This window comes from Camelina sativa, chromosome 16, assembly GCF_000633955.1.
Source record: "Camelina sativa cultivar DH55 chromosome 16, Cs, whole genome shotgun sequence".
In the NCBI taxonomy this organism is placed as follows: Eukaryota; Viridiplantae; Streptophyta; class Magnoliopsida; order Brassicales; family Brassicaceae; genus Camelina; species Camelina sativa.
Genome location: NC_025700.1, coordinates 19,470,414 through 19,491,685, shown reverse-complemented (window position 1 = coordinate 19,491,685; position 21,272 = coordinate 19,470,414). Strand labels below are relative to the sequence as shown.

The window sequence follows — 21,272 nt, the reverse complement described above, 5'->3', positions numbered from 1 at the left end:
GGCTGATTAAACCTCTTCGTAAAATATCATTAATGTTTTTTCTTTTCTTTTCTTTAGATGCATGAAATCCATAGTTAATTCTTTGTCTTTCTCTTATTACGTTGCAGATTGAAAACAAATTGGCAAGAAATAGTTAAAACCCAAGAAACGAATTCTTACGTTTTTTTTGGAATCATGGAATCTCAAGAACAAAGTTTTTTTAACCCCACGAACCAAAACGTAGCATCTAAACCAGAGACAGAAGATCCAATCTCACGACTATCTTCTTCTTCATCCTCGTCTTGTTCTTCTATAGAAGCCGAACCAAGACCTGATCAGAATCTAAACAACAACAACAACGTAGATCAATCTCCTCCGATACAAGTCATGGAGAGATCTACAAACAACACAACAACGACAACGACAACGACCTCGAGCCCTACTACACCTCCTTACAGGATCCCTTCACATGTATTCGCAAGAACAACCTCTACAGCTCCAGTTGAATGGATCACAATGTCCAATGAATCTCTCTTCAGCATCCATATGGGCAACAATAGCTTCACCGGAGGAGATTATTTCAAATCGGGAGAGCTCACGTTTCCTCAGCCTCCTTCACCAATTAGTCCTCCTTTGACTTCCCCTTCACCACCCCCTCCCCAAAACACAAACCAAGGAGGAGCTGGGAGAGGAGGAGGAGGAGGAGTGGTGGCTGAGGCCAAAACTCCGATGGATATAGGCAAAAAAGCAGCTGAAACAGACAAAGCTTACCGCGCAAGTAAAGAAGACGAACAAAAAGCTGCAGCTAGTATAAGAGAGGTTATCATGGCTAATGAAGCTGCTAACAACAACAACAACAACAACAACAACAACAAAACGAATAAACTGGATCGTTCTGTTTCTCGTCGCTCTGAAGATTTCAGCCTCAAGTCTTTCGCTTTTCCAGTGTAAGCAATCAAACTTATTACAATCATCTGTTTTCATGTCACCAAATAGAAATGTGTTTTTCTCATTTTTTTCTGGTTGCTCATTACGTAGATTGGGGAATGCAGACAAGGGAGGGCTGCAAGGTTCCACGCCTCAAAATAAGCAGAGGAAGCCTTCGCTGCCAGAGACACCAAAGATTTCAAATGATGCGGCTGGTGGAGATGAAGGATTTAAGAAAGAGGAAGTTCCTAAATCAGTAGCTTCCAAAGCAGAAGCAGATCGTGCCACTAATCACAAACCCAAATGGCTGTCTTGCTTCCCTTGCTGCACAACCTTCTGCGTCTAAATGAAACATCTTTCTGAAGGAATTGAGTTTGATTTGTGTACTATCGTTTCAGTTTGATAGAGAATTCGTTTTCTTCTTCTACGTATTATAGAAGTTTGTTCCAAGATTGACAAAAATCGTTTTTAACTTTTGTGTCTTGTGAAGTTAACTTTTGTGTTTTTAACTTTTGTGTTTTTAACTTTTGTGTCTTATAGAACTTTGATTTTATCTTTAAGACTCCTCTGCTTCTTAACAATTGTGTTATCATTAAGAATTTATTCTACACAATTAATGGGAAACAATAGGTTTCTGATAGGTGTTGATGTGGAACTTCAAGCCTTTGCATAAGGGAGGACCAAAGAGGCAATTTGACTCAGAAGCTGTCGTGGGGACTTGGAGGTATCAGGTAATGGAGATGTCCATTCTTGAAAGTTATGGAGGCTGCCTGTGAAATCAGTGAAGAGCCCATCAACTCCAATCACATTAATCCAGTAGTCGTACTCCTTATATGGGTCTTGGCTAAAGTTTAAGTGTAAGAATTCGTGTTCATTCCTGTACGTATATGGATGCACCTGAATTTGTAACACAAAGAACATGCTCAAGATGTTGTTATTAGCATGTGTAACTGACTCTCACTCTCCAGATAAATCTTGAATCCTACCTGTAGATTATGTGCATGAGCTCTTTTGACCAAATCTGTTGGGGCTAGCATATAGTTGTTATTTACTGGAACAACTGTATCCTTCCATGGTCCGATCCCCACAACATATTGCTTGATGTAGTTAAAATACGCATCTGATGTGATTTCTGCGTATGTCTGGAAAGATTTGCAAGAAGGAACGATCAGTCACTTTTACTAGAAGCAAAAGAACTTTCAAGAATAAAGAAAACAATATCAAGAGCAGAGAATTGACCTGGTTAGTGTCTTGCGTTGGCATGGTAACGTCGTCTATTAGAAGGACTTTAGGCGAGTCTGTCAAATTTGATATGTACACGAGTGAACTTGGTGCAAATGACTGAATAAATAATGGTTTTTCCAACCACTTCTTGGACAGATATGAGCCTCCATACCCATACTTCTTAAGCGTGTCCACAACTTTATCCTCAAATCTCTTACCACCAGGCCATTTGACCTGCAAATATATAACAGTGATAGAAGCAACGGTTAAGGTTTCACATTCAGGGGAAATGAAAGCCAAATGGTAATATGAGGCTTTTTAAGTAGAAGTAGAAGTCAATCTTGGAAGAGGATTGTGACTCACATGCTGGTTCATTAAAACAGGATTTTTGATCTCAGGATAAATCCCAACAACTCTTGGAGCATCCCGAGCAATGGCAATGAATTCTTCAAATGTAATGATAGGGTACTTTCCTGGAATACAAACAAGAGATGGTCGTGGTTAAAATACTCCCTGTACCAAGCGAATTTATACTTCTTTCAACAGCTAAATCTAGGAAAGAAAGAATTATCTAACCGTTATATTGCTGGTCTCGAAAAGCATATCTCTGTTTTGTACGTAGTGTCTTCAGTTCTTTGAGAGTAAAATCAACTACAAGGAATCAAAGAGGAACCAGTTGTTAGCAAATATCTCAATAATAAACCAACTTGAAGCTTTTTTAGATGCTACTCTCTGCATTGGTCAAATGAGTTTATGTGAATGCTGAAGCAAATGAAACCATGAAAATTAAAGGTAACTTACAAGGGAAAAAGCCAGTGACATTGAATCCTTGCACCTCATATGTCTTTTTACGATCAGCACACTCCTTGTGGGTGGCAACATTGGTTGTTTCCTCAAGGATAACATCATGGAAACATATAAGGACACCATCTTTGGATGATAAGATATCTGTTTCTATGAAGTCTGTACCCTCTTCAATTGCCCTCTATCAAAAGACAAAAAAAGTGGTTTAGAGCAACAAATATTGTAGGGAAGAAGATCCATTTCAAATAAGCAGAAGGAGATTAATTAATCAAGAAAGGGGAAATGGTAATACCAAGTAAGAAGCTGCAGTTTCTTCAGGGATCTCTCCGTTGGAACCTCTGTGTGCGATGTTATAAGGACGTGAAGTCTGAAGTGGAAGCTTAACAGTGTGAGGTTCTTTACCAGGGAGTGGGTAGAATGGCCTCCCGGCACACAGAGTAAGTAGAGATAGCCAGATCAAGGGTAAGCATTCTGTAAGTAAGATCACCAATAACCACTTTGTATTAGACTTCACTTTCTTACAAGCCTCGGTTTTATACTTAAAAACAGAAACACAAGCCAACAACAGATAATAAAAAAAAAAAAACCCAAACTTATAATTTTTTTTTAACTTGTAGTGGAACAAGAAACAAAGCCAAATTAGGAATAAACAAATCCAGATCCTTTCTTTCTTTTCTTCTCAACCTATTCTCGCTGCTATACAGTTTTATGGATGAACAAGAAAGTCAAAAGGGTAATGATAAGTGTTTTGCAAAAATCCAGTTTTTACGAGGAAACAATGAATTAGACAAATTTCTTCAACAAATCCGCAAAAATCTAATGCAATAGAAGCAATCAATCAAGTTTACAATCATACCCAGATGGAGAATATTAGAAGCACGATGAGAAACCCAGAAAATAAACAAGAAGGGTAACATACTTGCAAGAATCATGACGATCTTCCTGGATCGATCGGGATAGCTTCGTTTGATCCGCTTTCTGTTTTTGTCTCTTATCCGACTCTATTGGTTCTTGTCCATTTACTTTATAAAGTGTGTTTTTATAATCTGTCTCTATAATGAATTGTTATGTATGTATGTCACACTCTTTCTTACACACCATTGACCTCTCCCTGTCCCTGCGTTTGGCTTACCGTTCTTGGGAGAACATATTCATATATCCTTTGTTTTCAATTCACATTCCCCCGAATATTCCATAGTTTTTGGTTTAGACGACTTTTTTATTTCCAGATAACTTAAAAAGTATGTACTATTTACCAAGCAACGCCTCTCTTTGTCAAAAATTGCAAACTAAATCCTCTCGTCTCTTATATTTCCACAAAATTGGCGATCCATTATCACTTTTTTCACTGTCTTCCACAATGGCGTTTATCCGCTTCTACTCAGTCTGCGTCACTTTTTTCCTTTTTGATGCCCAATCGCTGTTCCTCAGTTGGGTACGAGTACGACTGATCAATCTCTGTTCCGGGTTCATTCGAAGGCCCGGGTCGACCTAATTGATGGACCTGCTGCTTCATGAGGATAATTAGGTTTTTTTTTTTTGGCGTAAGGAAACAATATACAAAACGATGGCGTTTGGAGTTGGCGGTAACGTCGTTGTTTTATTAAGCCAAGTCAGCAACACAGTTACTGTCGACGTAGTTGACCGTTGTTATGTTTGGTGTTGGCGGTAGCGTCGTCCTCTGTTTCAGAATTTGGCTGTTCAGCAGATTTCAATTCAAAGGTTACATCTTTATTATTTATAATAGTATGTCCTTCTATATATGTTTGCTGCTAAGCAATTTCATATGAGAACGATACACATGTCAAACGATTATGAGAATTTTCTACCAAAGACTTTGGCTTTGTTTGGCGCAAAAGCAATACTAGTCTTCTTCTCATGTGATTCAAAGTAAACGATAGTGATCACTATCGCAATTCTGAGTGTATTGATGAATAACTGATTCAATTTTACTCTGTTTGACTAACATGAAATCGTCGTTTGCACATAGTATAAATAACTACAACGAGATCATTGATGATTTTTGTTGTCAACTTTTTAGCTTTCTGAAGATTTCGTTTTCTGTGTGTTTGATTGTCTTCTATGGCAGCCGTAGTAGTGGCTGGTGATTCTCTGGACAGTGATAGAGAAGCCTTGTTAAGCCTAAGATCGTATCTAGAATCACGGAACCCACAGAACAGAGGAGTCTATACAGAATGGAAAAGGGAGAAGCAAGATGTGTGTAACTGGCCTGGGATCATATGTACACCTCCTCCGGGAAGTAGAGTTACAGGGGTCAATTTAAGTGACTCCACCATTTCAGGTGCTTTGTTCGGGAACTTCTCTGCCTTAACGCAGCTCACGTATCTCGATTTATCTAGGAACACAATCGAAGGGTCGATTCCAGATGACCTGAGCCGTTGTCACAACCTAAAGCATCTTAATCTTTCTCATAATATCCTTGAAGGAAAGCTTAGCTTACCTGGTTTGTCAAATCTTGAGGTTCTTGATCTGTCGGTGAATAGGATTGCGGGTGATATCCAGTCTAGCTTCCCATTGTTCTGCAACAGCTTGGTTGTTGCAAATCTGTCGACAAACAACTTTACTGGCAGAATCGAGGATATCTTCGACGGGTGTAGGAATATCAAGTATGTTGACCTCAGTTCCAATGGATTCAGTGGCCAAGTGTGGGCTGGGTTTGGGAGGACGGTCCAGTTTTCAGTTGCTGATAACTTTCTCTCCGGGAATATCTCAGCTTCCATGTTCAGGGGGAACTGTATTTTGCAAGTGTTGGATTTATCTGGCAACATTTTTGGTGGGGAGTTTCCAGGCCAAGTTTCCAAGTGCCAGAATCTAAGTGTATTGAATCTGTGGGGAAACAAGTTCATAGGGAACATTCCAGCTGAGATAGGTTTCATATCCTCTCTCAGAGGTTTGTACTTGGGGAATAATACATTCTCTCGAGACATTCCGGAAACTCTCCTAAACTTGACCAACTTGATATTTCTGGATTTGAGCAGAAACAAGTTTGGAGGAGACATTCAAGAAATATTTGGGAGATTCACTCAAGTTAAGTATATGGTCCTGCATGCCAACTCATATGTTGGAGGCATTCGTTCTTCCAACATCCTCAAGTTGCCTAATCTTTTAAGGCTAGATTTGGGCTACAACAACTTCTCGGGAGAGTTACCTGCTGAAATTTCCCAAATCCAAAGTTTGAAGTTCTTGATCTTTGCTTATAATAACTTCAGTGGCAACATACCACAGGAGTATGGGAACATGCCGGGGCTTCAAGCACTCGATCTCTCCTTTAACAAGCTGACCGGTTCAATACCAGCTTCATTTGGAAATTTGACCTCTCTTTTGTGGCTAATGCTTGCAAATAACTCTCTATCAGGAGAAATCCCTCGAGAGATTGGCAACTGCAGGAGCCTTTTGTGGTTTAACGTGGCAAACAACCAGCTCTCTGGTAGATTCCATCCTGAATTGACTAAAATGGGTAGTAATCCTCTTCCAACGTTTGAAGTGAATAAGCAAGACAACGACAAGATAATCGCTGGCTCCGGTGAATGCTTGGCGATGAGAAGATGGATTCCAGCAGAGTTCCCTCCATTCAACTTTGTATACGCAATTCTTACCAAAAAGAGTTGCAGAAGCCTATGGGACCATGTTCTTAAAGGGTACAAATGTCTCTTTCCTGTCTGTTCTGATAGTTCCACAGTACGCACACTTGAATTTTCAGCCTATCTTCAGCTCAGTGGAAATAAGCTTTCGGGTGAGATTCCTGCAAGTATCTCTCAGATGGACAAGCTGAGCTTGCTACATTTGGGTCTCAACGAGTTTGAGGGCAACCTGCCTCCAGAGATAGGACGGTTGCCTCTTGCATTCCTCAGCCTCACTCGGAACATTTTCTCAGGTCAGATTCCTCAAGAAATCGGAAATCTTAAGTGCCTGCAGAATCTTGATCTATCTTATAACAATTTCTCTGGAAATTTTCCAATGAGTTTGAATGACTTGAATGAGCTGAGCAAGTTTAACATCTCATATAACCCTTTCATTTCTGGTTCGATACCAAGAACGGGACAATTGTCAACTTTTGACAAAGAATCCTTTCTTGGAAATCCGCTGCTGGAGTTTCCTAGTTTCTTCAACCAATCAGGGAACAACACTTTGAGCTCAAGGGAACCAGATAATGGAAGAGAGAAAGAAGACGAAGACGACGAAGCTTCTATTGACATTGTGGTTTTCTATTGGAGTACTTATTCATTTTATATGACTGCACTCATTGGCAATCTTGGACTTTTGTACTTCGATTGTCCTTGGAGTCGAGCATGGCTCCGCCTTGTCGATGCTTTCATCGCCTCAAAAAAATAGATGTTTTTGTAAAATCCTTCAGCTCAGTTCTTTAATACTATGTACTGTCCATGCGCTGCTTGATGTATTAGTTATGTTAATTCATTTTAGTTTATGTAATAATCATAAAACTATTATAATTTTATGAAAAGATTTTTTAATAAAATTTTTTAAAATGGTATTTCTGAAAAATGAGATTGAAAATGATGGATTTTTGAAATTCTCCCTAAAAATACATATATAACAAATTTTTTTTGTAAATGTCAATAATACACTTTATTAATTCAAATCATACAATATCAAAATATACCACTTATTTAAAAACTATTGTTAATATAAAATTATAAATTTACTATGATATTCAAAATTTACCTAAAACTTTTAATAATTAAATTCCAAAATTATTTTTTAAGTATAAATTAAATATATTTTCTATAAAATCATATGAAATGCAATAAAAACATCCCAAAGATTAATTTATTTTTAATCTTTTTTATATTCACCTTAGTTTAAGCTATATTGCTAGGTAAAATTCTAACGATTTCTTCTTTATAGTAAAATTTGGAAATGGAATATCAAATTGTGTTTTATATAGAAAATCATTAAATTACAAATTTTTGAATTAAATAAACATTATAATGATCTTTATACAATTATATTTTGGATCACAAGAACTAAATATAATGATTACAAATTTTTTGGAGGTAAGAAAGAGTTAAAATTTTTATTTAATAATTCGATTATAATAGTTTATTTTGTTAAAACATTGCATACTATCAAATATAAAATAAATATACATGAATGAAGATGATTTTTTTAGCTTCATTCCCTCATCGGGGTTTGATCGAAATTTAGTATTGTTGAATCTGCATCTATAATTGTTTTTTACAGCCACCAAAATTTTATTATAAATATGTAATTAAAAATTAAAAAATAATCAGAAGACAAAGAAGGAAAGAAGAAATAAATTAAAAAAAAAACATTTGAACAAAATAAGATAAATCTAACAAAATATATAATCACACTCTTATCATGACTTATGAACCCATGCAAGAACATAAACAAAACAAAAAAAAGTATTTAGAATTTGAGATATGGTGGATGATGATGTGAGAATGGTTATTAATATGATTTCAAGGGATGGAAGTTACATTTCTAAAATAATATATTATACATATGTAATTGAAAATTAAAAATAATAAGAAGACAAAGAAGAAAGGAAGAAATACATAAAAACAAAGAAATAAATTTTGAACAAAATAAGATAAATCTAATAAAAATATATAATCACACTATTACCATGAGTTTTGAACCCAAACAAGAACATAAACAAAACAAAACAAAACAAAAAATATTTAGAATTTGAGATATAGTTGATGATGATGTGAGAATGGTTATTTATAGGATTTCAGAGGATGGAAGTTACATTTCTAAAATAATTTATTACACATATGTAATTGAAAATTAAATAATCAGAAGACAAAGAAGGAAGGAAGAAATACATAAAAAAATGAACAAAATATAAGATAAATCTAACAAAATATATAATCACACTCTTACCACGAGTTTTGAACCATGCAAGAACATAAACAAAACAAAGAAAATATTTAGAATTTGAGATATGGTGGATGATGATGTGAGAATGGTTATTTATAAGATTTCAAGGATGAAAGTTACATTTCTAAAATAATTTAATTAGAGGAGTTACAGTTATAATTTATAGTGTGTTTGAATGAAAATGAATGGAAAAATAGTCAATTCATATTTATGTAATTTCAGTTACAATTTAGTAGTAAAGTGTGGATTTAAAGTATAGATTAATGTACATAATTATATTTTTACTTAATTAAAAATAAATATTATTTTTTAGAAATTTAATGCTAATGGACCAAGGAGAGAGTGAATAATTGTTTTTTACAGCCACCAAAAATTTATAATACATATGTAATTGAAAATTAAAATTATAAGAAGACAAATAAAGAAGGAAAAAATGCATAAACACAAAGAAATAAATTTAAACAAAATATAAGAGAAATCTAAAAAAGTATATAATCACACTCTTACCATGAGTTTTGAACCCATGCAATAACATAAACAAAACAAATAATATTTATTAAATGAGATATGGTGGATGATGATGTGAGAATAGTTATTAATAAGATTTCAAGGGATAAAAGTTACATTTCTAAAATAATTTATTATACATATGTAATTGAAAATTAAAAATAATAAGAATACAAAGAAGAAAGGAAGAAATACATAAAAACAAAGAAATAAAATTGTACAAATTATATAATCACATTCTTACTATGAGTTTTGAACCCATGCAAGAACATAAAAAAAACAAAGAAAATATTTAGAATTTGAGATATGGTGGATAGAGGTGTCAAAATGAGTCAAGTTTCATGGATCAACTCAACTCAATCCAACCCATGAACTCTAATGAGTTAACAAAATTTATCCTAATGAGTTCATGAATAAAATGGGTTAATGAGTTAATTGGTTTAGTGGATCAAACAAGTTGAGTTGTAATGGGTAATAGTTAACCATTTAATCCATCAATTCTGTTTTTATTGAGTCAAATGTTTAAACCGGTTAAAATAACCAAAAATCTGTAAACCAATCAAAATGAATAAACCATTAAAGCTTTGATTTTTTCTCAAAACACACCTTCATCGTGATTTGAGGGTTGGATCTTCGTCAGCGTGAACCAGGCAGCTACAAAGGATATAATCAAGTTCAGGTTCTCTCCTCTCATCTTCGAGTTCATGGGTTACCCCTAGTAGATGATTAACCAGACAGCTACAAAGGATATAATCAAGTTCAGGTTTGTTTCTTCTCTCTCTCCCTCTCTCCTTCTGTTTCTCTTTTAGATTTTTGGGTTTTGATATCTTAGAAACAACTTGACTATTTTTGATCTTTGGGTTTTGATTTTTCTGGGTTTTGATTTTTTCTGGATTTTGATTTTTTTTCTGGGTGTTTGTGTATCTATGTGGCTTGTTCTCTTGATTTGGGGATTTGAATGACTTAGATTATAATAGGAAACTGGATTGCTTGTTAGATTACTTGTGTTTGTTTTAATGTTCATCATGTTTGGATAATCGAGAAGACTATATATATGATGCCATGTTTACAAATTTTCATCTTATAAGATTTCTTCTCTACGTTTCTGTTTCAACAACTTGTGTCTCCGAAAAATAAAACTTTGGTTTCTCAGGTACATCCTCTGCATATTGCTTCTCGATACACAATAGATTACCTGATTGATGAATGTATTGCTGATTTGATCTCTCTCTCTCTCTCTGCACTTGATCTGAATGTGTCTTGGCGTATGAAATGCCTAGTTGCACTATGACTTGTCTGTGATCTTTGTGGACATTCCCCTCTTTACTTGACTGATTATAGTTAGATTATAAAAGTGTCTTGAAGAATATGTGATCTTTGTGGACATTCCCCTCTTTGTTTTGTCTATTTTTCTAGATCAATGGACAGTGAAGATGCATATTCTCGTGGTGGGGGTGGTGGGCAAACTTCAGCAGATACATCACAATCTAAAAGTCTGGTAAGTCTATTGACTTCAATCAGCTTGAACATCTGAATCTACTTGTAGTCAGCGATCATTGGTCGAAGTTGCTTGTCATGTTACTCAAATATTCATTCTAAGAAGAGTGTGGAGCATCGTCGTATACAAGAGTGTGGAGCATCGTCGTATACTCTGATATACTTCCTGTTTAATTTGTGTATGTTTGAAAGTTAGAATCTAATGAGCATTGTTGTCATTGTGGGTTTGTTTATGTTTGTGTTTTGTGTGAGTGAATAAAGAAAAAAGCACAAGGCATATTTGATGTACTTCCTGTTTAGTTTTAATGTATGAACTCACTTACATAAGTTAATCATTTAACCTATGAACTCATTTAATCTAAACTCATTAGGTAATGAGTTGAACTGAGTTGAGTTAATCAATTTGACATCCCTAATGGTGGATGATGATGTGAAAATGATTATTTATAAAATTTCAAGGGATGAAAGTTACATTTCTAAACTAATTTAATTAGAGGAGTTACAGTTATAATTTATTGTGTGTTTGAATGAAAATGAATGGAAAAATAGTCAATTCATATTTATGTTATTTCAGTTACAATTTAGTAGTAAAGTGTGGATTTAAAGTATAGATTAATGTACATAATTATATTTTTACTTAATTAAAAATAAATATTACTTTTTAGAAATTAAATGCTAAATAGACCAAGGAGAGAGTGAATAATTGTTTTTTACATGGACCAAAAATTTATAATACATATGTAATTAAAAATTGAAAATATAAGAAGACAAATAAAGAAGGAAGAAATACCTAAAAACAAAGAAATAAATTTGAACAAAATATAAGAGAAATCTAAAAAAGTATATAATCACACTCTTACCATGAGTTTTGAACTCATGCAAGAACATAAACAAAACAAATAATATTTAGAATATGAGATATGATGGATGATGATGTGAGAATTGTTATTTATAAGATTTCAAGGGATGGAAATTACATTTCTAAAATAATTTATCATACATATGTAATTGAAAATTAAAAATAATAAGAATACAAAGAAGGAAGGAAGAAATATAAAAAACAAAGAAATAAAATTGTACAAATTATATAATCACATTTTTACTATGAGTTTTGAACCCATGCAAGAACATAAACAAAATAAAGAAAATAGTTAGGATTCTAGATATGGTGGATGATGATATGAGAATGATTATTTATGGGATTTCAAAGGTTGAACGATACATTTCTAATATAATTTAATTAGAGGAGTTACAATTATAATTTATAGTGTGTTGGAATGAAATGATTGGTCAAATAAAATAGTCAATTCATAATTTATGTAATTTTAGTTACAATTTAGTAGTAAAATGTGGATTTAAAGTATAGATTAATGTACATTAATACATTTTTATTTAATTTAAAATAATTATTAATTTTAAAAAACTTAAATGCTTAATGGACCCATAAGGATAGAGTGAAACTTTACTTTTATATATATAATTTCTCTTTCATGCCAAGAACTTAAATTCACTTAACCTCTGTAAAAAGTATAACTTAAATTCACTTAACCTCTGTAAAAAGTATACGTGCAGCTTTAAATTTTACCTTACATGGCAGTGGTTTTATTATGTCGAGTCTCTACAATATGGATTAAATCTCTATAAGAAAATATGTATGTATTTGGACAGAATACTTGATATGGGTGATGTTATTGTTGGGACAGCTATATGGAAACAAAAGTTTTATTGAGAAAGAAAGGAAAGCTCCCTACTTAGACTAATGACACAAAGAGCGATTGTTGCCGATGGAAGGGCGTTGAGTGCAATGGTGTGATGTTTTTCACAAGAATTACTCTCCTGAATCTATCTTTGTTGCATCCCTTTGAAGAAGTTGGAACTCTATGTAAGAACATATGTGTACTAGATCTATTGATTTGTATGATGAGAGTGTGTAACCAGTTTGCAAGTGCAGAAAGTAAAATGACACAGAGCGTTTGTTAATGGGGTTCGGTTAACAACCTACATCCCCGGGACCTAGTCCAGAAAATCATCCACTAAAAAAAGTCGTAACCTACCATTGCTATATGACATCCACTACTCTTTTCTAGAATTACAATGAAAGAAACTACTACTCTATTGTCTTCTCCGACGAGTATAGCTTCACAATAAAACCACCAACAACATATCTTCATATTAGTTGATGGGGCAACGTCATACCCATGTGTTCCAAATATTCTTACAATCTTATTTTCTTTATTCGAAAGTGTCTTGATAGCCACTCAAGGAAACTTCCCGTCTCCAATAGAATCAGGCCACATTATCTTCATTCCAAGCTTGATTCGTCCAGCGTTTAGTTCTCAACTTGCATAACACAACAGCTCCTTGTTGAACAACAAGACTTCACACACTTGTCTCTGTTGAATCAACATACTCGGGTTGTGTTACGCACACCCATCTCTACTGCAACCTGCATCAATATACTCAGTCTAACAACCAGTAACAAATACACTTTCACCCTAGACTTATACGAGTTCTAATTCAGTGGCTTATTTGATGATGTGGAAGGGTTACTTTCCCTAATGGTTGGTTACTTTTATCATTCTAAATCTTAGTTCATTGTTTCCAATCCATGATACTTAAAACACTTTCTGATGTTATTATGGTACTTAAGAAATTCTCTGTTTTTGCATTAATTGGTTGAAGCTATGCTGTCATCACATCAGATGGTCAATTACACTCCTTTACAGATTTGAAAAACTTGGAACTGCTGTATTTGAGCATGAACAGATTTAACGGTTCCATACCTGAACGAGGTAGCTCCTAAACTTGGACTTCTTCTATTTTGTGTTCGTTCTTAATGGTACAAAAAAAAAAAAGGGAAACAAATCCAGATTATTTCTTTCTTCTCAACCTATTTAAGTCACATCAGCAATTCAGTTACTGTTGTTTGGATTGGTCATTAAGTTTTCTAATTTAAAGTTAATTATTTTAGTTGAACTAATTTAAGACAAGCCGATAGTGGGGTGGCTATAATAAAGATGTTCTTTTAGGGAGATGATCACACGTTTTTAGCATATGATTCAAATTAATTTAGTTAACATAAATTTCAAAGAACTTACCTTGGTAAAAAAGAATATAATCATCCTAAACGATTCGCAATCGGACTTTTTTTGCAATCTCTTTTTATCTTATTTTGCTTTGTTGAATTTGAATCGTTTGCTAATAACGAGTGATGACCCGACTTAACGAAGGCATTTTTTATTTTGACTAAAACAAGTTCCATTCAAAGAAAGCCACATCAGCGATTCTGTAGGCTTTTTCATCAAGTCTAGTTGTTTACATGTAACGAATAAAGCCATGTTAAAGAAAAAACGATCTTCGCTCATGACACTTCCAATAAAATCATAATTCCAACGTGCCTTTTCTGTTTACCATCACTTTTTCGCTTACAGCTAAGAGATTCTACATGAAATAAAGCTTGGTCTAAGTACATTTAATCAGGCTCACTACACGACTAGGACTTAGACTTTGCAAATATACAATTATTTCTTGTTTGAACTTTGGTGTTTTCACTGGGAATTTGAAATCCTTATAAACGTAAACGATATTTGGCATTGAACTCATTGTCACATATTACGAAAGTTTGAGTTTCTTTATCTTTCGCTTTCATATCATATTGCTATGGAAGGGAAGATGTTTTGGGGAAAGTACTTGATATGGGTGATGTTACTGTTGGGGCAGATATGCGGATCCAAAAGCTGCATTGAGAAAGAAAGGAATGCTTTGTTCGAGCTCAAGAAATACATAATCTCGATTACTGAAGAAGGGGAATCCAACGATTTTCTCACTACTTGGACTAATGACACGAAGAGCGATTGCTGTATGTGGAAAGGCCTTAAGTGTCATCATAATAGCGGGCGGGTTATCCAGCTTTCCATCAGCCCACTGCACCTCAAAGAGCGTTCTCTCCTAAACCTTTCTTTGCTGCATCCCTTTGAAGAAGTTCGAAGTCTGGATTTATCCTATTCGAGGTGCGGTGGCTTGTTTGATGATGTGGAAGGTATACCACTACCAGAATTTCTCCCATGGTTTATTTTCTTTTCACCTCTTCTGGTTTATATTTGTCATCAAATTTCCCCGGCATTGACAAGTTATGCTTTTAAAAAAAAAAAAAAAATTGAATTCTGCATGAGCTTTACCGTATTTTACCGATTACCCGAGCTTCGAAGTAGAGTTATTCTGTTGGGGATGGTATTGTCGATTATTTTCTCAAATTGTTACACAGTTGAAAATAAAGATAATTAGATTTTTCACTTGCATCAAAAAGTTAAGCACTTGTACTAACATTTTACTAACTTGCTAATATTTAAGTCTATATATGCCATGTAGCACGAAATTACACAACAATCACTCAGGCATTGCCTCCTTCCAAAATCCATACATTGCAACTCTCATAATCTTCATTTGCATGTACAACAGAACTAAGATTATATTGAACTGATTAGAGTGAGCTATGTTATTTTCATATATTTTGTTAACAAGATTCTCGTTTGCAGGTTATAGAAGCCTAAGAAGATTAAGAAACCTGGAGATTCTGGATCTTTCTTTTAATTATTTCAACAACAGCATCTTTCCTTTCCTTAGTGCCGCTACATCACTCACAACTCTGTCTCTTAGGAATAATGAAATGGATGGCTCTTTTCCTGTTGAAGGTATATCTCTCAATTCTTATTGAATCCAATGATATCTAGCAGGCCTATATATTCTTGATGATGATTGATGCAATTTAAAATTACTGTCATAACTTCTTTTTGTGTCATAAATCCAGTTTGCATCATTCTTATATTTAATGGACTCCTTTTTCAGAACTTAGAGATTTGACAAACTTGGAACTGCTAAACCTAGGTGGAAACAAATTTAACGGCTCCATACCAATAGAGGGTAAGTTGTTCATAAAATGCAATTGCCTTTATTTTCGAAAGTGAAAAGTTAATTTTATTCCAGGGATAAAAACAATATAGTTTGGTTTGGTTTTTTTTTACTACCTTTTTTTTTGGTTTGGTTTATATATCATCTATGAGATCATTAATTATGTTTGTATTTAAAGTTGTTCACCTTTAATTTGTGTGATTTTTTCTTGTCGTAGAGTTCACTGGCTTGAGGAAGCTGAAAGCTCTGGGTCTAAGTGGCAATGAATTTTCTGGCTCAATTGAATTTCAAGGCAAGTTTTCTCAATTAATTAATTCAAAGTTTTTATAAATTGTTGTGGTTGATTCACGTATAATTAAATGATTAAAATTATGCATCTGATTACCTTAGGGGTGTGCCAATTGAAGCATATAGAAGAGCTCGATTTCAGTAAAAACAAACTTGTAGGTCAGTTTCCTATATGCATAACTAGCTTGACTGGACTTCGAGTTCTTGATCTCTCATCTAACAATTTGACTGGGAAGCTACCATCTGCTCTTGGTGGCCTTGAATCCCTTGAGTACTTATCTTTGTTTGATAACAACTTCGAAAGCGTCTTCTCACTTGGTTCGCTCACCAACCTCTCAAAGCTTAAGGTCTTAAAACTTGGCTCAACTTCCAATTCGGGTAAAGTAGAGCGGGAAAAATATTGGAAGCCAAAATTTCAGTTGAGTGTTATTTCCGATAGTTCTTGGAAGCCAGAATTTCAGTTGAGTGTTATTTCACTAGAAGCTTGCAATTTGGATAACATTCCTCATTTTCTCCTACACCAGAAGGATTTGCGTTATGTTGATCTCTCTGACAATAACATTTATGGAAAATTTCCTTATTGGTTGTTAGAGAACAACACAAAACTAGAGGTTTTGCTTTTACGAAATAATTCTTTTAGGAGCTTTCAGTTACCGGAGTCTGATCATAAGCATCTGCTTTGCCTAGATGTGTCCGTTAATGAATTTGATAATCTCTTTCCTCAAAACATTGGGTGGATACTTCCTCATTTAAAATATATGAATCTTGGCAATAATGGTTTTCAAGGAAATCTGCCATCCTCTTTGGGTAACATGAAAAAGATTGAATTTCTGGATATATCTCACAACAGTTTTTACGGGAAGCTACCGAAAAGTTTCCTAAAGGGTTGTTATTCGTTTCGTATGTTGAAGATGTCAAATAACAAACTAAGTGGAGAGAACATCCTAGAATCAGCCAACTTTACTCTTCTTTTCTCGTTGTCTATGGATAACAATCTGTTTACAGGAAAGATTGGAGACGGTTTGCGGAACTCGAGATCTTTATCTATGCTTGACATGTCGAACAACAGTTTATCTGGGGTTATTCCAAGCTGGATTGGCGAACTTCCAGATTTATATGCACTGCTGCTTTCACACAACACACTCGAAGGTGAAATACCTCTTTCGTTGTTCAAGTATAAATCATCTGGTTTTGATTTTCAACTCGTGGACCTCTCTCAAAACCATTTATCTGGGGGCATACCTTCACTTGTCAATTCTAGATATCCGAGTGTGTTACTCCTGCAAGGCAATAATTTATCAGGGCTAATACCTGACGTAGTGCTAGTGAATGTCACTGTGCTTGATTTGAGAAATAATAGACTGTCTGGAAATATTCCCGAGTTCATCAACCCTTACAACATTAGTATTCTTCTTCTACGGGGAAATAATTTAACAGGTCGTATACCTCACCAGTTGTGTGGCCTAGGCAACATCCAACTTTTGGATCTTTCCAATAATAGACTGAATGGATCCGTACCTTCATGCCTTAGCAACAAATCATTTGGTTTTGGGAAAGAGGCTAAATTGGACAATTCGTATTATGATTCCGGCGTTGTTTCCATTATATACTTCAATATAGTTTTCAGATCTCTGATCGTGGAAGATCAGTTTATAGAGTATTGTGACGTCGACACCAAGACGAAAATTGAATTTGTAACAAAACACCGATATGATGCCTATTGGGGTGGAAATCTCAAATTATTGTTTGGAATGGATCTCTCAGAAAATGAGCTGAATGGTGAGATCCCAGTAGAGCTTGGAGGTCTTTTGACACTACAAGGTCTCAATCTTTCTCACAACAACTTATCAGGTGTGATACCGAAAAGCTTTGCAGGCCTGAAGAACGTGGAAAGCCTTGATCTCTCTTTCAACAGATTACAAGGTCCCATCCCACCACAACTCACAGATCTGAGCAGCCTTGCTGTCTTCAATGTCTCATTCAACAACTTATCAGGAGTTATTCCAGAGGGAAGACAGTTTAATACCTTTGATACGCAAAGCTACTTAGGTAATCCTTTACTTTGTGGGCAAGCAAACAAAATAAGTTGCAATGATATTACTTTTCAAGAACTAGATAATGGATTGGAAGCTGATGAATCCACCACAATCGACATGGAATCTTTCTACTAGAGTTTTGCTGCAGCTTATGTGACAATACTTCTTGGGTTACTCGCATCACTCTCATTTGATTCTCCTTGTAGCAGAGTTTGGTTCTACAACGTTGATGTTTTCGTCCACAAGGTTAGGAAACTCTTGTGATAAACAGAACACTTCAGGTGCCTATCATGTGCTTGTTTCCATCCCCATCTGTTGTTGTTCTTCTCAAACCTCCTGCTTTGTTTCAGAAAACAGAACATAACTTATAAGTTTTGATTTCTCTGTACTGTCTTTTGTCTTCGTATAATAAAAGTAATGCGTTAAATATATCTTGGAGTGGAGCTGATTTGGTTGTTTGGTTCAATACATAATCTATAATAACACATGAACCAATTCCATAGTAGACGTACGACCAGTCATCCACCAGATCATTGAATGAGAGAAGTCCCCCACGTTCAGCACCAGTTTCCATTGTACAGTTTAGATTTTTCTCCCTCAAGGATTTTGATTCAAGACCTAAATCCAGATTCAATATAATGTGATGTTGCTCTGTTTGATTCAATAGAATGTGATTTTGATTCAAATTTGTTCTCTACCGGCTAGACCTTTTTGCATTAGAATCGCATTTTGTTTTTTAGGGAAAATCAATTATTTAGCTGAATGTTGTTGTTGTTGTTGTTGTTGTTGTTGTTGCTGTTGTTGTTGCTGTTGCTGTTGCTGTTGCTGTTGCTGTTGTTGTTGCTGTTGGTGTTGTTGTTGTTGTTGCTGTTGTTGTTGCTGTTGTTTGTTGTTGTTGTTGTTGTTGCTGTTGTTGTTGCTGTTGCTGTTGCTGTTGCTGTTGCTGTTGCTGTTGCTGTTGCTGTTTGTTGTTGTTGTTGTTGCTGTTGCCAGTTTATCAGCTTCGACATTTCTGTCTCTTGGAGTGAAATTGAAAGAACATCTGATAAACGAAGCCGAAAGGTTCAAGATATCAATGAGAATCCCGTAAATTTTCTTGGGTCGGATCTTCGAATTAAGGACTTTGACCAGCGTCTGCGAGTCTGAAGCGAAAAGAAGATGGGTGAAACCCGATTCAATTGCAACTCTAATTGCTGTGAGAGTTGCTATTGCTTCGGCCATCAAGGGGGAATCAACATGATCGGAGGATGAGGATCCATAGCGCAGTGTTGCTCCGGGTCGATCTTTGAAAATTCAGCCGAAACTCGCGTTTTTATTCGTCGTCCAAGCCGCATCCGTGTGAAAAATTGTGGTGCAAGGGGGCAAAGGTGGTTGCGGATTGAGCAGGTTTGGCCTCTTGGCTAGATTCTCTTTTACCTGTGCATGTTGCCATTCTTTAGCTCGGGTAATTGCTAACAGGAGGATCTCCTCTGCCTGAATCTGTTTTTTACGAAAGATTAGGCGATTTCGGGCTGACCAAATGGACCAGAGAATCCATGGGAAGAGAGGGCCATTACCAAGTCCGGATGGTGGGAGGTTAATCATTCGGGAGCCTGTAGCGAAGCCAGATTTAAGGTCGCTGATGAGTTCGGGTCTGATGGGGTCTTTTAGGGGGCCCAAGGACCAAATCCTGGAGACAAGCGGACAATGGAAGAAGAGGTGGCAGACAGATTCCGGGTCACCACAGTGAGGGCAGTTAGCCTCTTCTCTGATATGTCTGTGCAGGATATTCTCACCCACAGGGAGGGCGTTCTGTGCTGCTTTCCATAGGAGGAGTTTGACCTTGGGGGAACAGTTAGTGTTCCAGATGTTAGTTCTCCAGTCAAAGGAGACAGGGGGGTTTCCTTGAGGTTTCATCAGAGTTTGCTGTAGGTGGATCCTCGGGTCCATCATTATCCTTTGAGCACAATCCTTCATAATAACCTGATTTGGTGGAGTAGAGACCGTCGCTTGAAAGTAACCACCCCTATCCATCAGAACCATGAATTCCACTTGGTCTTAGTTTAAGAATGTCTTCCTCATAAAGGGGAAGGATCTAACGACGGTCTCTGATCCAGGTTGTCGTGTTTGGTAATAGGAGGTCCAAGACAGTGAGATTCTGGGTGGTTTTAGTAGGTGGACCAAAAGGTGCCAGAAGTCGTGAGAGAGATAAACATGGTGTTCTCCATATCGGTGTGGAAGCTCCACTCCCTAGCAGGCGTCCCAAATGGGGTTTGAGTAAATCCCTGCCAATGCATATACTTTGCCAACCGTGAGAAGCCGATGATGGGGGCTTACAATCCGTAAAGGAGTTTGTTCTGCAATATTTCCCAACTAAGACTCTTGCTAACAAGCATTGTGGGTTTGACAAGATTCTCCAGCTGATTTTTGCTAGTAGCGCATCATTGAAGGTTTGAATGTCCCTGAAGCCTTATCCTCCTTCTTTGATTGATTTTGTCAACTTTTTCCATGCTAACCAACACATCTTCTTTTTTCCATTGTTTGAGTCCCACCAGAATCAAGTAAGTGCAGATTGGATGCGTTCACACAGAGAGTTGGGGAGCTTGAAGCAGGACATTCTGTATGATGGGATAGTCGCCAGAACAGATTTAAGGAGAGTTAGTTTACCAGCATATGAGAGGAAGCGGGAAGACCAGCTTAAGACCCGTTGTTTAATCATATCAACAATTTCACTGAAGAGGTCTTTTTTCTTGCGTCCAAACAATTCCGGTAGTCCCAGGTATTTCCCTTGGCCTCCCTCTTTCGATATGCCTAGTATTATTTTGGCTTCCATCTTGACCTCACTATTCGTCTTAAAGGAAAAGGTAATAGATGATTTGGCTTGGTTGATTTGCTGACCATATGCCTCTTCATATTTGTGCTGGATATTCTTCAGTGTCCGACAATTCTGTTTGTCTGAACGACAGAAAAACATGGTATCGTCTGCAAACAGGAGGTAGTTGACTCTTGGGCTGTGTTTTGGCACTCACAAACCAATCAGGCTGACTTGAGCATGTGCATTGTGGCAGAGGCCGGAAAGGAGTTCACTACATAAAATGAAGATGTAGGGGGACAGTGGGTCGCCTTGGGGTATGCCCCTGTGTGGATTCACCAGTCCTTTAGCCTGACCATTGATAAGGTATGCATACGATATTGTGGTTATGCATTGCATGAGCCAGTTAGTCCATTGGTGAT

At 36.0% G+C, this 21,272-nt stretch overlaps 4 protein-coding genes and 1 long non-coding RNA gene across 5 annotated transcripts; 4 read left to right on the top strand and 1 right to left on the bottom strand.

Annotated features, from left to right (window-relative positions):
- LOC104753837 (homeobox protein 10-like) lies at nt 165–1,252 on the top strand. The gene is made up of 2 exons (XM_010476031.2): nt 165–926; nt 1,018–1,252. Exons 1-2 carry the CDS (start codon nt 175–177, stop codon nt 1,250–1,252), a joined length of 987 nt encoding a protein of 328 aa, XP_010474333.1. The 5' UTR covers nt 165–174.
- Nucleotides 1,449–4,114, bottom strand: LOC104751291 (glycerophosphodiester phosphodiesterase GDPD5-like). The gene is made up of 8 exons (XM_010473207.1): nt 3,854–4,114; nt 3,227–3,405; nt 2,932–3,115; nt 2,707–2,781; nt 2,494–2,603; nt 2,146–2,364; nt 1,893–2,048; nt 1,449–1,803 (listed from the first exon to the last, which is right to left on the bottom strand). Exons 1-8 carry the CDS (start codon nt 3,864–3,866, stop codon nt 1,564–1,566), a joined length of 1,176 nt encoding a protein of 391 aa, XP_010471509.1. The 5' UTR covers nt 3,867–4,114; the 3' UTR covers nt 1,449–1,563.
- LOC104753836 (probable LRR receptor-like serine/threonine-protein kinase At1g74360) lies at nt 5,002–7,287 on the top strand. The gene has a single exon (XM_010476029.2). It carries the CDS (start codon nt 5,017–5,019, stop codon nt 7,285–7,287), a length of 2,271 nt encoding a protein of 756 aa, XP_010474331.1. The 5' UTR covers nt 5,002–5,016.
- On the top strand, nt 9,931–11,115 carry LOC104751290. Its single transcript, XR_761757.1, has 2 exons — nt 9,931–10,093; nt 10,747–11,115. It is a non-coding gene; the product is annotated as an uncharacterized LOC104751290 (long non-coding RNA).
- Nucleotides 14,344–18,194, top strand: LOC104751289 (receptor-like protein 12). Its single transcript, XM_019237800.1, has 5 exons — nt 14,344–14,866; nt 15,363–15,518; nt 15,673–15,747; nt 15,953–16,027; nt 16,126–18,194. The coding sequence occupies exons 1-5, from the start codon at nt 14,488–14,490 to the stop codon at nt 18,192–18,194; spliced, it is 2,754 nt and encodes a 917-aa protein (XP_019093345.1). The 5' UTR covers nt 14,344–14,487.

Coding starts and splice junctions, on each gene's coding strand:
- LOC104751289 (XM_019237800.1), top strand. CDS start 14,488: ATGGAAGGGAAGATGTTTTGGGGAAAGTACTTGATATGGGTGATGTTA. Junction 14,867..15,362: donor CTTGTTTGATGATGTGGAAG/GTATACCACTAC, acceptor TCTCGTTTGCAG/GTTATAGAAGCCTAAGAAGA. Junction 15,519..15,672: donor TGGCTCTTTTCCTGTTGAAG/GTATATCTCTCA, acceptor CTCCTTTTTCAG/AACTTAGAGATTTGACAAAC.
- LOC104753837 (XM_010476031.2), top strand. CDS start 175: ATGGAATCTCAAGAACAAAGTTTTTTTAACCCCACGAACCAAAACGTA. Junction 927..1,017: donor AAGTCTTTCGCTTTTCCAGT/GTAAGCAATCAA, acceptor CTCATTACGTAG/ATTGGGGAATGCAGACAAGG.
- LOC104751291 (XM_010473207.1), bottom strand. Junction 2,604..2,706: donor TCGAGACCAGCAATATAACG/GTTAGATAATTC, acceptor TTTGTATTCCAG/GAAAGTACCCTATCATTACA. Junction 2,365..2,493: donor CTGTTTTAATGAACCAGCAT/GTGAGTCACAAT, acceptor ATATATTTGCAG/GTCAAATGGCCTGGTGGTAA.
- LOC104753836 (XM_010476029.2), top strand. CDS start 5,017: ATGGCAGCCGTAGTAGTGGCTGGTGATTCTCTGGACAGTGATAGAGAA.